At 38.8% G+C, this 16,529-nt stretch overlaps 1 protein-coding gene across 5 annotated transcripts in view; it reads right to left on the bottom strand.

The window, feature by feature from the left end:
- Positions 1–16,529, bottom strand: part of CFAP43 (cilia and flagella associated protein 43) — an 88,244-nt gene that overhangs the window by 47,819 nt on the left and 23,896 nt on the right. For 3 of the 5 annotated variants that reach the window (XM_038409715.2, XM_038409718.2, XM_038409721.2), the window contains exons 13-19: positions 15,425–15,528; positions 11,538–11,678; positions 7,630–7,793; positions 6,398–6,550; positions 5,740–5,870; positions 2,550–2,715; positions 1,746–1,856 (exon numbers count right to left, since the gene is read on the bottom strand). In XM_038409715.2, the coding sequence (XP_038265643.1) occupies positions 1,746–1,856; positions 2,550–2,715; positions 5,740–5,870; positions 6,398–6,550; positions 7,630–7,793; positions 11,538–11,678; positions 15,425–15,528 (970 nt within the window). The remainder of the gene's footprint in view (positions 1–1,745; positions 1,857–2,549; positions 2,716–5,739; positions 5,871–6,397; positions 6,551–7,629; positions 7,794–11,537; positions 11,679–15,424; positions 15,529–16,529) is intronic. The other 2 variants (XM_038409716.2, XM_038409722.2) reach the window with 1 other exon arrangement.

Genomic DNA, 16,529 nt, shown 5'->3' with positions numbered 1-16,529 from the left:
AAATGCTAGAAGCTCACAACAGGAAGCTTAACACATTCCATCAGAGATATCTGTGGAGAATACTTGGTGTCCACTGGCAGGATAAAATAACCAACACTGAAGTGTTACAAAAGGACTGGTCAACAGACAGTAGAGAAACTGATTTGAGAAAAAAGAAAAGGAGTACTTGTGGCACCTTAGAGACTAACAAAATTTATTTATTTAGTCTTTAAGGTGCCACAAGTACTACTTTTCTTTTTGCGAATACAGACTAACACGGCTGCTACTCTGAAACCTGATTTGAGAAAGAAGACTGAAGTGGTTTGCAGATGTTGTACAGATGTCAAAAAACAAAACAAAACAAAACAAAAAAACCCCAAACTTATTCCTAGACAAGCCCTTGTCTGGATACTACCTGTTAGAAGATGGAAAAGAGGAAGAAAACAGAAGACATGAGAAAACTATTGAGAAAGATGCCAATGCCATGGAAACAGATTATGATGCAGCAAGAAACAGGGAATTGACATACAGAGGTGAAAACACTGGGCTGCTTGAGGTGTCAGAAGGAACAGGAGCATCTAATCTGATCTAATAATCAAAGGTTTTAGAACCAAGTCCTTTTAGCGTAACCTAGCCTTGAACCAGTGGATTCGAAAGGAAAAAAAATTTCCTCGGGACTAATTAAAAGATGAAGTGAATTAACAGATCATGTCCATTCTGGAAGCTATGGTGGCCTGTTGGGTTCTACAGTTTTGCAGCTTGATCACTTAGGGGAAATTTTACAATTCCTCTGCACCTCAGTGACTCTGGAAGTTGCTCCCTCCTTCCTCTTCTTCAAAGGGGATTCACAACTTTACACAGCCTAATTGCCATTAATGGCAACTGGATGGGTGTGATCCTGATGCGAGATGAACTCCATAATCTGAAAGCCCTCAGTCAGCCCTATGAGGAAGGGTGCTCTTTCCTGAGATCACCCAGGAAGACAATGATATTTGTCAGGCATTTCCTTTGTTTTCTCCCCTCCCTTCACCGGAAAACACAGATGATACTCAGAGCTCTAGCTTACATGAGGACCATTCACCAGCCACATATTTGTGTGTTTGAAAAATATATATACTAACAATAAAATCTGCAGTTGCCAAGGTCACAAAGCTCTACATCTCCTTTCTTCCCCCCTTAGCCCTGCGAGGCATTTCTGTCTTTTTAAAATGTGGTCCTTTCTTTGCACAGGAGTGTTACTCCAACAATGGCCTGGAACAACCCCAGGGTCTTTCAGATTTACCTCACAATCCTAAGTATTGATTTAACAATGCAGTGAAATTCGGTATGATGGCTTATGGGAAGAAGGAAGCACATTTGCTTGGTTTCTGATGCTGATCCATTTGTGCAAGTTTCTGAGTCATATTTTTAGAAAATCTTTCTGGGCTTCAGCATAATCAACCTGCTGCTCAATGGCTCCAGTTGTCAAAGATTCTTATTTTTTATGGCAATAATGTAGAGGCCAATGTGTAGAGCATTGTGCTACCACTATTCAAACATATAACAAAGAAACAGTCCCTGCCCCAAAGAGTTTACAATCCTGGGCCAAGATTTTCAAAAGTGATTAGTGATTTTGAGTGCTCAACTTTCAACACCTTTAAGGGGCCTGATTTCCAGAAAGTGCTGAGTATCCACTCTGAAAATTAGGCCCCCAAGATGAGGCACCCAAAATCACTAGTCATTTTTCAATATTTTGTCCCTGGTTGGTGCCTGTTCTATAAAAATACCTTCTGTACTTTCTGGTTGAGCCAGGTCATTTCATCAGTATTGAGTACGTTCAGGTTGAGGTAGCTATCTTCATCCATCACCTCCACACTTGGTTTCTTCTGGAGAGTTTCCTGACATTAAAATTTTAAACCAGGCATTTACACAGACTTATTTCCAAAATGCCTAGTTCAGACAATACATATTCCACTCAATCCTTTATTCATACTTCACACTTTTTTATAAAAACTGCCTCAAATATGAATATTCAGAGAAAACAAGAGAAAATTTAAGATAGCAGATTGAAGAATTCAGGTAAATTCCTAGGAGTACTTCATCAGAAGATATATTACAATGTTCTTCTCATCTCCCTGGCAACTTCTGTGTTAGGGTCTGAACCCGCAAACCCTGCTATATATAGTATGCATATATACTATAGTACAGATGACACCTGGAAAACCTGTTTTGCATCATCACAATAAAAAAAATAAGTCTGACCTTAATAAATCCAAGTGTCTAGGGCAGATTTGAATAGATTTAGTGACATCTGAGGACATGTGAACACCTTGGTCCCTAAAACTATTCTTGTTTTCATGAGAATTCTATCCCAGAAGTAAAATAATTAAACAAAGACCACTTATTCTCAGGGATTTTCCCCTTTTCGCCTAGAAACTCTCCTAGGGAAAGAGCACTGTGTCAGGATACAGTAAACTTTGTACATTTGTAATGGTGGATCAAATTTCATCTCAAGAATTATCTAAATATTTTCCCCCACCCCTTTAAAGATAATTTTTTTTTTCAAAATTTAAAAAAAAAGTTTTTCAGACCTGAGATTCCGTTTCCAAGGATGATTCCAGTAGGGACTCTGAAGCAATGTTCCACTCCTCCATGGACTTTAAAACAATATTTTCATTGTAAATTGAGTTGTTCAGAATGGCGAGAATGAGTCGCCAATAATCAGTAGCCTCCTTAATTTCATCTTCTCCAGTCCTACTGGTAAAAAGGGGGAACTGACATGTTTTTCTGTGTATTATGAAAAAGGCTGAAGAATTTAAAATCTTTTATTACAATATATTAAGCTGATCGAAATTTGGAGTTTCTGTCCCACAGGAAATTCCAGTACAGGCATTTCAGCGTTTTCACCCCGAAGTGGGACTAAAGGTCAAATTATTGAAATTTTTCACAGCATGAAAAATTCTGAAAAATTACGATTTAAAAATTTTGACTCAAAATGAAATGTTTTAACATTTCCAAATTGAAAAGTTTTGTTTCGAGTTGGGTCAACCTTAATCCTTGCATCCTGCCTCTGTGGTGCCTCATGGGAGTTGTAGTTCCAGGTCCCTCATAACTCCATTCCACACTATGGGCTCTCCTCCCCAGCTGGACTTCACCTCCCTTGATATACGGTGGATTCTCCCTGTGGCTGAGCCATTACAGTGCTACATGGGACTTACATGAATCCATATAAGTATGGATCCAGTGAGCCTCTTCCAAATGGCCTATTTGGGGTTGGCTGGTAGGGAGCCTACATGTATGGTATTCAGTGGCATAAAGAGATTCCTATGTGTCGCTACTATACCTGCCACTCTCTATGCAAGTCTTAAGTGCATCCATAGGGTGAACGGAGCAGCTTCTCTGTGTTGGGTTGAATTTCAAGTTAAATCTTTAATCATAGAAATGTAGGGCTGGAAAGGACCTTCAGAGAACATGTAGGCCAGCCCTCTGTGCTGAAGCAGGACCAAGTATACCTATACCATTCCTGACAGGTGTTTAACCTGTACTTAAAACCCTCCATTGATGGGGATTCTACAACCTCACTTGGAAGCCTATTTCAGTGCTTAACCTTATCCTTATAGTTAGAAAGTTTTTCCTAATATCTACCCTAAATCTCACTTGCTGCAGATTAAGCCCATTTCTTCTTGTCCTAGCTTCAGTGGACATGGAGAACGATTGATCACCATCCTCTTTATAACAGCACTTTACATATTTGAAGACTGTTACCAGGTCCCCCCTCTGTCATCTTTTCTCAAGATTAAACATATCCAGTTTTATTAACCTTTCCATGTAGGTCAGGTTTTCTAAAAACTTTTTATCATTTTTTTGCTCTCTGTTGGACTTTCTATAATTTATCCACAGCTTTCTTAAAGTGTGGCACCCAAAACTGGACACAATACTCCAGCTGAGGCCTCACCAGTGCTGAGTAGAGCGGGACAATTATTTCCCAGGTCTTTCATACAATACTCCTGTTAATATGCCCCAGAATGATATTAACCTTTTTCACAATTGCATCACGCTGGACTCGTATTCAATTTGTGGTCCACTATAACCCTCAGATCCTTTTCAGCTACTAGCCCCTAGACAATTATTCCTCATTTTGTATTTATTCCTTTAATTTTTCCTTCTGAAGTATAGTATTTTGCACTTGTCTTTACTGAATTTCATCTTGTTGATTTCAGATCAATTCTCCAATTTATTTAGGCCATTTTGAATTCTAATCCTGTCCCTCCAAAGTGCTTGCAGCTCCTCCCAGGTTGGTGTTATCTGCAAGTTTTATAAGCACACACCCCACTCCCTTATTCAAGACATTAATGAAAATGTTGACGAGTACTAGGCCCAGGACAGACCCCTGCGGGATATCACTAGATAAGTCTTCTCAGTTTGACAGCGAACTAGGCTTTGAGTATGGTCTTTTAATCAGGCGTGTACCCACCTTATAGTAACTTCATCTAAAACAGATTTCCCTAGTTTGTTTATGAGAATGTCATGTGGGACTATGTCAAATGTCTTACTATGAACATACAGCATAAATCTGCATCTATCACATCTACAGCTAACCCCTATCGACTAGGCCAGCAACTTTTCCATTGTAACCTTTCAATGCTTCTGAATGCCTCCTTCTAAAGCTTAGTTACAAATTATTATTATTTTTGCACATATTATTGCAATCAGCTAAGTAAACACAACTATATCACAAATTCTCAAGCGGGGGGGGGGTTAAGGTTTTTTTTTTGTTTTTTTTTTTAAATGAGTTACAACTACTTTTCCTTTATTTATAACTAGATGGAATGGGGATCCCAAAGCTTTTTTCTGCTGTGATATGGGGTCACACTCTGGGAAAGGCCAAGGACCAATTAACTATATTATTCTGTCTTTAAATTTTTATTTGTTTTCAGGCTGATAAAGGGGTCAGATTTACAGCACCGGAGATGGAAGTTCTCAGAATGGATATGGCACGGTTAGATAGGATTCTCTAATAATATATTCAGGGCTGTACAAGTCAGAAATATTACGACAGTTCCTGCCCAGAGATCTTGTAGTCTAGACAACAGACAAAGGACAGACAATATGCAGTAGGGGATGCGAATGCCCAAGATGCAGAGGAACTGGTCACTATGTGTATGTACATAATCTTAATGATTTTATATTCTTAATGATCTGGTGTGACAACCTCTAGGGGTGAAAGGAAGGGAAGTCAATATCCAAAGCCCATTCAATCCTTGGCCTCTCTGGTGTGACTGACAAGTAGCAGCATCAATACGTTTCTGTGAAACAACAATATCTGTTTGCAGTTTCCACCATGGGAAAGAAACCATTTTTCTAATACTTACCCCAGAATAGCCTAAAAATGGCCTAAAGCCAATAATTTCCTAAAAGGGGAAATTTTCCTTCATTTTTTCTTTTTAATTACTTTTATTCATCAAAGTCTGTCTTCCCTGAGTTTATTTTAGCCTTAAGATGCTCTATATAACTAAGTCCTGAAGATAGTCCTAAACTTGAACTGCAGCCATAGATGGGTTGATCAGCTTAGTCAAGTGATTTCAGCTGATTAACTGCCCAGGTTTGGTAATCACAGACTCCTGCTGTTAGGCTGTATACTATCTGTCTGTACAGAAGACAATAAAACTAACTTCCACATAATACAACAGATTGCCTAAAGCTTTTAACTGCATGTAGAAATTAGTGTGTTTGGGCACCAGTATTCATATTGTCAATATAATCAGTTAAACTTATACATACTTCCATTTTAGGCACACAAGGGTACCATCATCCATGCCATTGACAAGTATGAACTGGCCATCCAATGAAAATGCCAAGGATCCAATTCCCTGTCCGTGGTAAGAATGGCAATGCTCCCAAGCAACTGTTTCCTGAAAGAGTTACAGAAACAATATCAGGTCAGGAGCAAATATGTTTTTCTACAGGAATATGTCACTAAATTCTGTTAATAGGCTCCCTTGTTTAAAATGCTCCTTTGTATTAGGATAAAACTTCATCCAAAATGTCATTAAGGAGTATAAAAACTACTACAATGTGTGGTTTTAAAAGGTGGTCCAAGTTTTGACTCAGGCCTTGGAATAAGCTCCTAGGACTGAACCATTAGGTTAATTTCTCAGATGTCTGATGCACAGCAAAATTATCTACAAGAAGATTTACTGTAAAAGAAAATAAGCAGCAAATGATCACACACACCCCCCCCTCTGAAAATAAAAGCATCCATCATAAAAATAAACATCAGACTAGTCAATTGTATAATACAATTTCCTTTTCTCTTCAAGTGTAGCAAGTCTTTTTCTGTAGCAATTTATATATTTGCTTTCATTACTCTGATCCATGCATTAACTCCCGACTGCTCTGATCAACATAGGTTTAATGAGACCTGTGCACTGATGCCTACCAAAGTAACAGCATCACGGATAAACAATACTCCATCCTTAGCCACTGATGCCAACAGCTGGCTGTTAGGTGACAAATGGAGGAATCCTGGTGCAAACTGGTTGCTTGGAATCCTCTTCTCTGATAAAGTAACTGATGCATCTTTCCAGGTTTTCTATAAACCAAACAAAATACAAAACAGCAATTGAGATGATGGAAGTATCAACAGCTGGCCATATAAAACTGAGTAATAATGCTGGCAGATACAAATAGCTTGTTGGATTATCTTTCACATATGTTGATATTTATAAGAGTTATGGGCCTGGGGGAGTATATCATTGCTATGCTGATAATACGTTATTTCACCCTCTCTAGTTGCAGAAGGGGATATAGTAGATGTTTTAGGAGTTGCAATCAATGGAGGTGCCTAAGCTGGAGCCCCTCTGCTTAAAAGGGAAGAGCCTGCCAACAAGGTTTTCTCCATGAGGATTTACTCTCCCACTTGGTCTGAAGTAGCGCAAATCTGTTGACCCTCAAGGCATATTAGATAAGAGTCCATCTCTTTCCCCAGGGTTTTGGGTTGGTCGGGAAGTTCAGAAGATTGGTGTTTGTGGGTGGAGTAGGGTATTTTTGTGGAGGAAGTGAAATTTTCACTTTTGGATGATTATATTCTGAGTTGTGGGAGCTGTTTGTATGTTTAAACATATGTGAAAAGTCACCTAGAGACTTGGACATGCACCTTTTCACGTGTCCTATAGATCCAAATAAATATTGTGGAAATCTGAAATTGAGTGATTCAGAATTACCTGAGACTGAGCCAGACAGAAATTATGCAGATTGACTCAGGAAGGAAATGTAGAGAGCAGCACATTACCTAGACATCCATGGATTCAGAGGCCTAATGTCTAGTTCTACCTCTTGAGAAAGAATTAATATTCGAAGTAAAGATGTCAGCCGTTCTTCAGGTTTGTACCATTTTAAGAATGCTACCACATTGTGGTCATTGCTCTGGCGTGCTGATCTAATGCCTGTGATACACACTTCTGAGGTTGAGTACTGCAATGAGCACCATGTAGGTTCCAAATTTTAACCTATTTTACCTTAAGCTAGTGGAGAATGATGCAATTTGATAGGTGTTAGGGATAGATAGAAGAGATTTTTGCTTACTTACTACTGTGCTCATGCCCCAAATTTCTTGTGTTGACAACATTACAATATTTTACCTCCACGCAAAAAGCAGCATCAGAGAAATACCTTTTTGGCGAGATGGTATTTATAGATGAAAGGTGCGAGTTTGCAGTAGCCATACACAGTGTCATCTTTCTGTCTGACTGCTGAGGACAGGGGGTATTCTAGTTCGTACTGGCGCTTCTGAATGACACGGTTCTTTAGCATCCCTCTTTCATCAATACACTCGTCTATAGGATTGAAAGAGACAAGATGGAAAAGACATCACTGATGCTAGAGCAGATATTTAACCTTCAGAAATAATATGGTAGTTGTGAAAAACAGAAGCAAATTTTAATGTACCAGCTAATCTCAGCAGGGAGGGTGGGTGATCTAATATTTTGAGCAGGGGACTGGGAGTCTGGACTCTCAGCTTTACCACTGACTCTATATGACCTTGGATAAGTTCCGTAAGTCCAACTTTTCACCAGGCCATCTCCATTTTTTGGCTGCCCAACATGAGACACCTACAATAGGGCTTGATTTTCAAAGGGTGTGAGCACCTACAACTCCAGCTGCAGTCAATGGAAGTTGCAGGTGGCCAGTACCTCTGAAAATCAGGCCCTACTTTAAGTGTTTAAAGTTAGGTACCCACAACTGGAGACATCCAACGTCAGTGGACATTTAAAGAAAATATAGGCCTCAGTATCTGTGCCTCAGTGAAAGTAACTATGTGAAGTGTAGGGGATGCACCCCACCCATGTACTTATTCACTACACCAATACTGACTTGGACTCTAAAATACATCTTGAGGGTGGCATACCCAAGATCACTTATCCACTGACATTTTAAAAACTCCTGGCACCCCAATCTGGGTCGATGCTGGTTATGTGATTGCAGAGCCATTGGCCATTATCTTTGAAAACTCATGGCGATCGGGGGAAGTCCCGGATGACTGAAAAAAGGCTAATGTAGTGCCCATCTTTAAAAAAAGGAAGGAGGAGGATCCAGGGAATTACAGGCCAGTCAGCCTTACCTAAGTCCCTGGAAAATCATGGAGCCGGTCCTCATGGAATCCATTCTGAAGCACTTAGAGGAGAGGAAAGTGATCAGGAACAGTCAGCATGGATTGACCAAGGGCAAGCCATGCCTGACTAATCTAATTACCTTCTATGACGAGATAACTGGCTCTGTGGATGAGGGGAAAGCAGTGGACATGTTGTTCCTTGACTTTAGCAAAAAACTTTTGACACCGTCTCCCACAGTATTCTTGCCAGCAAGTTAAAGAAGTATGGGATGGATGAATGGACTATAAGGTGGATAGAAAGTTGGCTAGATTGTCAGGCTCAATGGGTAGTGATCAATGGCTCCATGTCTAGTTGGCAGCCGGTATCAAGTGGAGTGCCCCAAGGGTCAGTCCTCGGGCCGGTTTTGTTCAATATATTCTTAAATGATCTGGAGGATGGTGTGGATTGCACCCTCAGCAAGTTTGCAGATGACACTAAACTGGGAGGAGAGATAGATACGTTGGAGGGTAGGGATAAGATACAGAGGGTCCTAGACAAATTAGAGGATTGGGCCAAAAGAAATCTGATGAGGTTCAACAAGGACAAGTGCAGAGTCCTGCACTTAGGACGGAAAAATCCCATGCATCACTACAGAATAGGGACCGAATGGCTAGGCAGCAGTTCTGCAGAAAAGGACCTAGAGGTTACAGTGGATGAGAAGCTGGATATGAGTCGACAGTGTGCCGTTGTTGCCAAGAAGGCCAATGGCATTTTGGGCTGTATAAGTACGGGCATTGCCAGCAGATCGAGGGACGTGATCGTTCCCCTCTATTCGACATTGGTGAGGCCTCATCTGGAGTACTGTGTCCAGTTTTGGGCCCCACACTACAAGAAGGATGTGGAAAAATTGGAAAGAGTCCAGTGGAGGGCAACAAAAATGATTAGGGAACTGGAACACGCGACTTATGAGGAGAGGCTGAGGGAACTGGGATTGTTTAGTCTGCGGAAGAGAAGAATGAGGGGGGATTTGATAGCTGCTTTCAATGACCTGAAAGGGGGTTCCAGAGAGGATGGATCTAGACTGTTCTCAGTGGTAGCAGATGACAGAACAAGGAGTAATGGTCTCAAGTTGCAGTGGGGGAGGTTTAGGTTGGATATTAGGAGAAACTTTTTCACTAGGAGGGTGGTGAAACACTGGAATGCGTTACCTAGGGAGGTGGTGGAATCTCCTTCCTTAGAAGTTTTTAAGGTCAGGCTTGACAAAGCCCTGGCTGGGATGATTTAGTTGTGGATTGGTCCTGCTTTGAGCAGGGGGTTGGACTAGATGACCTCCTGAGGTCCCTTCCAGTCTTGATATTCTATGATTCTATGAGCTATGTATAGATCTTATGAACCTTGTAACCAAACACTTGTAATCCCTCATAACCCAAGCCTGACCCCAGATGTACAGTCCCTTCCTTCTTAACTTGTGTAAATTTGATTTTAAACATTAACTTTAATAAAAAATTTATATCGGTTAACAAGTTCCTTTTAGAATTTAGATTTAAGTGATAAGAAAGTTTTGCACCATATTTTCTTACAACTCTACACAATAAAGCCTTCTCCAAGAGAGGTTTTGCTAACAATTCATACATAGATATAAATCGAATGACAGCATTGTGGCCCAAAGCCCCATTTTGACTATGACTGCATATGAGGACTGGGATGTACTCCTGGGATGTGGAGGGTGCTTGATAGAGCACCAGCCTGCAACGTGGTTTGCTTAAACTAATCCACTAAAACACTTTCATGGCCATTCAATTAATTTTCAATTTTTAAGAAATATTTGATGAAGATTATGCATTTGTCTGGAACATTGTCTAGATCTTTTAATTCATATGTACATTCAACCAAGGGCTCAATGATCAGTCTCGTCATGCTGCATCTAATTCTTGGAGTCTGTGGTACTTGAAAGAAGTGACCTGCTTAAAAAAATTTAACTTCAAGGATACATGCTGAATTCCACAAACAAATACATGAAACTCCTATGGCCTCTGTTGTGCAGAAAGTCAGACTGATGATTTCAATGATCCCTTCTGGCCATATTAAAAACTCCTATAAATTTATGAGCGAAGTTACAAAAAAAAAAAAAATCACTCATATTCCGGTTCCTGACCATTTTATAAATGCTCACAGTGATAAAATAAGGCTGGGGTGTATTTTGAAAACTCCTTTTGGATGGTTGTTCAGTTTACTGAAGGCCCAACCTCCTCCCATCCCACAAATCACCAGTTTCCCTTTCAATGTGATGCCCTAATATGCGCTGGGCTGAAAATCTATGACTGCAGAGATCTAGGGCCAGATCCTCAGCTGGTGAATGGAGCTATGCTGATTGACAATGGCTGAGAATTCTAAAGTCTGCCTATAAAGCAAGTTCTAGTTCCCTCTCCTGCCCTCAATGCTGTTCTTTTGTTTCACACCATGTTTCTTTGTAATATTCTTAAATTAGAATATAAGTTAAGATTTTTTTAAAATTGTTGGGTTTTTTGCTATGAACTTTTATCTAGTGGTGCTATGGGAAAGACGGTCATTATTATTTATTAATGTATTAACCTCTGACATTTTCACTACTAAGCCACCTTGAACCCACAGTAATTCACTGAAAGACTGGTGAGATTAACTTCTCTCTCCACCTTCCTCTCCCTCTGCTGCCCTATGGACATCTTATTGTTGGGTGGTGGCAATATGATGCCAGAGGTAAATCACCATTCCCTCGCTTCATTCTTGCCTCCCGCACTCCTTAATTCATTTGCATACTGTAGTACTATTTTGTTAAATGAATCAGCAGATTAAGGGAAGCCTACAGACAATCCTACTAGAAATGGTACATTGGGAGGGTCTATAAAGTAGATAGATAAAACAGATTGGAGCAATAGTGCTTTATGCAAGGGACGACAAAAGTGTACACGTCTCAAGGAATATCACACAAGAAATGTATTTCATTTTTACCTATTGTGATTGCTGAAGGCAGACAAAAGATTTCCAATCTTGCTCTTCTGATGTCTGGTGGACAAAGAAGTGCCATCACCTCAACTAATTCACTCTCCACATCATATATTGTAGAAAGGCCTAGGACTTCACTACTCATCACTGAAAGTAGATGGAGACCAACACTTAAGCCAGTTATAGCATCAAGTTGTATTTGTTTCAGTTGAGATCCCGTGCGAAGCACATTGGGGAATGATGATTCAGAACATGTCATAACAATCATATTGCACTTGCATTTAAGTTACTTTATTTAAATTGAGAAAATCAGCACTGCTGGGAACTGATTTTCAAAAATACTAAATACCCACAATTCCAACTAAAGTCAATAGGTGCTGCAGATGCTCCGCACCTCTGAAAAACTCAGGCTTTTCATCCCACTGAATTGTTGAGACTTAAGCTGATCTGATAGGTTAAGTGACCTGCAATTTGAGCAAATTTGAACAGTTCTGGAGAGATGCTGCTGATAATCATTGGGTGAAATGTGACAAGGCATGGAAAAGGTCAGCCATCCATATTTGGACTGTGATTATGCAAATTTTGAAATTATTCCAGGGGATACCATTTTAGACCAAATCTAATTCTCAGGGATGTCACAATCAACAAAACTTCATATTAGGCCTGTTGATTAATCCCAGTTAACTCACTCGATTAACTCAAAAAATTAAATCGCAAGTAACCACAGTTTTAATCTCACTGTTAAAACAATAGCATACTAATTGAAATTTATTAAATATTTTTGGATGTTTTTCTACATTTTCAAATATATTGATTTCAATTACAACACAGAATACGAAGTGTACACTACTCACTTTATATTATTTTTCATTACAAATATTTTCACTGTAAAAATGATAAATGGTATTTTTCAGTTTGTCTCATACAATACTATAGTGCAATCTCTATCATGAAAGTGCAACTTACAAATATAGTTTTTTTGTTACATAACTGCATTCAAAAATAAAACAAACAATGTAAAACGTTAGAGCCTACAAGTCCACTCAGTCCTACTTTTTGTTCAGCCAATCGCTAAGACAAACAAGTTTGTTTACATTTATGGGAACTAACGCTGCCCACTTCTTATTTACAGTGTCACCAGAAAGTGAGAACAGGGGTTCGCATGGGACTTTTGTAGCCAGCATTGCAAGGTATTTACGTGCCAGATATGCTAAACATTTGTATGTCCCTTCATGCTTCGGCCACCATTCCAGAGGACATGCTTCCATGCTGATGACATTCATTATAAAAATAAGGTGTTAATTACATTTGTGACTGAACTCCTTGGGGGAGAATTGTACGTCTCTGGCCCTGTTTTACCCGCATTCTGCCAAATATTTTGTTATAGTAGTGTTGGATGATGACTCAACACATGTTGTTCATTTTAAAAACACTTTCACTGCGGATCTGACAAAACGCAAACAAGGTACCAATGTCAGATTTCTGAAGACAAACTACAGCACTCGACCCAAGGTTTAAGAATCCAAAGTGCCTTCCAAAATCTGAGAGGAATGAGGTGTGGAGCATGCTTTCAGAAGTCTTAGAAGAGCAACACTCCGATGTAGAAATTGCAGAATCCGAACCACCAAAAAAGAAAATCAACCTTCTGCTGGTGGCATCTGACTCGGATAATGAAAATGAACATGCATAAGTGTGCTCTGCTTTGGACTGTTATCAAGCAGAACCCGTCATCAGCATGGACGCATGTCCTCTGGAATGGTGGTTGAAGCATGAAGGAACATATGAAACTTTAGCACATGTGGCATGTAAATAGCTTGCAACATCAGCTACAACAGTGCCATGAGAATGCCTGTTCTCACTTTCAGGTGACATTATAAATAAGAAGTGGACAGCATTATCTTCTGCAAATGTAAACAAGTTTGTTTGTCTGAGCAACTGAGCAGCTGAACAAAAAATAGGACTGAGTGGACTTGTAGGCTCTAAAATTTTACATTGTTTTATTTTTGAATGCAGGGTTTTTTGTACATAATTCTAAATTTGTAAGTTCAACTTTCATGATAAAGAGATGGCACTATAGTATTTGTATTAGGTGAATAACTATATACTAAATAAATAAATACTATTTATTTTGTTTTTTACAGTGCAAATATTTGTAATAAAAAAATAAAGTGAGCACTGTATACTTTGTATTCTGTGTTGTAACTGAAATAAATATATTTGAAAATGTAGAAAACATCCAAAAATATTTAAATAAAATGGTATTCTATTATTAATGTGATTAATTGCACAATTAATCACTATTAATTTTTTTAACTGCGCGACTAATCACGATTAATATTTTTTAATTGCTTGACAGCCCTACTTTATATATGATCCATCCAAATGCCACCACAATGGAATTCAAATTAAATTAAACCACCATCATAACATATTTAGGCTCAAAATTAAGACATGGATACCACACCATTAAAAATATTAATACCACCAGTGGGTTATATACATATAAGGTTTCAACTCTCAGAAGGGTCCTTTTCATGGAGTTAAAATAAGTAAAGAACCAACTCAAAGACACGTGGCAGAAATTTCATCTTTAACCTTGAATTAACTGCTCACTTAGACTTAAAAAGTATTTAAGCACCTGCTTAAATTGAAACACATGCTTAAGTGCTGAATAGGGATAGAGTAAAGCACGTACTTATGTGTTCTGCAGCATTGGGGCCTTGATGATTTATCAACAGAAAAAGTTAACACGGCCAGTCTGCAAAAGGTTATGTGGCTAATCCTTATTAAAAATCACCCTTCATAGCAAAAGAAAAAGTAAGGGAAGCAAGTCTGTATCAGGGTGAGGTCAACTGAGACTGAGCACTTCAGCTTAAGTACATGAATGAAGCAAAGCATTAAATCAGAGTTTATCACTGAAGTACGAGCATTAGGCTTACATGCATCTTTATCACTGGATGAATAAGGCTTTGCTGTAAGCATTTGAGAACAATGGGAATAGCGTTTACACATTGTACTTTTGTAGTTCTCCAGTCTATCATTTTGTCTTCTTCAGTATCAATCAGCAAAACTGACAGTTCCATCAGTCCCCATGTTAAAGTGATGTGGGATAGGCCTTTGGGATAGTGCTCAGTCCTTGGACAGAGGATAGCCAGACTTGCTATCAGTCCCAGTCCCTCACTTACTGGACCATAAGAGACTGGGAGTGCTTTGCTGGCACCATTCTCAGCTTCTTGGGTGGGAAGTTGGAAAAAATACTTTATTCTGCTCACAAGTAACTCTTCTTGCCTATGATGGGGAAGCCACACTGGTGGGAACGAAAATTGGAGGAAAAAATGGTTAGGGCCAGGCCCAACTAGATGAAAACACAACTTTCACACAGAATGGCTTATATCTGAATTTGCAAGTGCAGTACATGTGCACCCTCAGGCAAAGGTGTCTAGGTTGTGGAGGAGCTCCCAGAATACAGGATTTAAAACTGCAACAAACTCTGTAGTTTAACAGTATCTTGTAAAGTGTATTAGTTCAGAAGAGTGCTATAGTGTGATAAGGTGCCAAACAAAAAAGACTACTGCACATGAGAGATTGTTGTAGAAAGTCATCAGAAAGGAAAAAAAAAAACAATACAACAAAATGGCATTTATTGGGAAAAAATACAGAGCACCATATAAAGAAGTAAAGTCACCAGGGCTGCAATCCTTCACACCAATTCCATCCTTGTATTAAAAACTTTAGTTTCTAAATAACAGCATAAAGAAACGCTTTAGAAATCAATTTTGCCACCATTCAAAACTGTTACTAAAGGCACCAAGTGAAAATACAATGCAATTAATATTAGATTCTGTTATTATTAGATTCTATAATATTAGATTATATTCTGTTACATATATTACCTAAGTATCCAAGAACCTGGAATAATTTTGAGGGCCGGGCATCTAAAATAAAGATATGTCCTTCTGCAGCTCCAGTTATGAGGTACTGACCACTCTGATCATATCTAGACAAAACAGAATTCCACTTTAATACAGTTTTTGTCCATTACAGTCTAATCACAGTATTTCACTTGATACAATTCAATTCAAAAGGCCAAGTTCTCCTCTGAGTTACAGTATGGACCCCACTGAAACCAGTAGGGTTACACGAGTGTAACAGAGATTTAGCCTGTAGGGTTTACTTGGCTCAGGCCTGATCCAAAGCCCATTAAAGTCAATGGGAGCAGTTTCTATTTACTTCAGTCGGCATTTGATGTAAACCTAGTAATATTACACAATAGTTTAGTTTCATTACAAAATCTTTCATTCCTTTTAATCCACCTCTTTTTCAGACGTCTAACCAGACTTTTAATATTATATGCTCTCTGTCTCTATATGTATTAGTACACCTTTAAAATCATTTACTCAATATATGAATTGTTAATGTTTACTTTAGAGATAATAATGGAGATATGTCATCTGATCTCTCAAACAGTAGTTTTTTTAATGTTTAACAAATTCAATATCAATCCCATTTATTAAAATGGGAAAGTAGATTAATGATTATCTCTATGGGTCACTATTAAATATTGACTTTTTTTTAAATCCAACAATACAAGATCCCTAGTGCTAATTGTATAGGTATAATTACATTTGTGAAATGTTAACAGAATAATAATAAACAGTAATAAAAACATCCATCATGTGAGAAGGGATAGCTCAGAGCTTTAAGCATCAGATTCGAGACGTCTCCATTTCCTGGAACCACAGGTCTGAATCACTGCAGGACTGACTCTCCCCTTCACCCTCCCAAGTTAGATATGTAATTACATGGAACTTAGTGTGTGGCGGAGCTGTCAGATAGAATATTAATATATTTCCTGCTCTTTGTGGCATTTTTTATAAGAACATGGGTTTATTTCATTGCCCTCAACCAAAGTCCCGCCCCACCTACTATTGTGTAGTGTGTCTGCATCAGCTGTCCACCTGCTTGTTGTACTCCAACTCTGGCAGAGATGGCTTCATT

The sequence above is a fragment of the Dermochelys coriacea genome, chromosome 7 (assembly GCF_009764565.3).
Source record: "Dermochelys coriacea isolate rDerCor1 chromosome 7, rDerCor1.pri.v4, whole genome shotgun sequence".
In the NCBI taxonomy this organism is placed as follows: Eukaryota; Metazoa; Chordata; order Testudines; family Dermochelyidae; genus Dermochelys; species Dermochelys coriacea.
The sequence above is the reverse complement of the archived record's forward strand: the minus strand, read 5'-3'. Positions and strand labels throughout refer to the sequence as shown.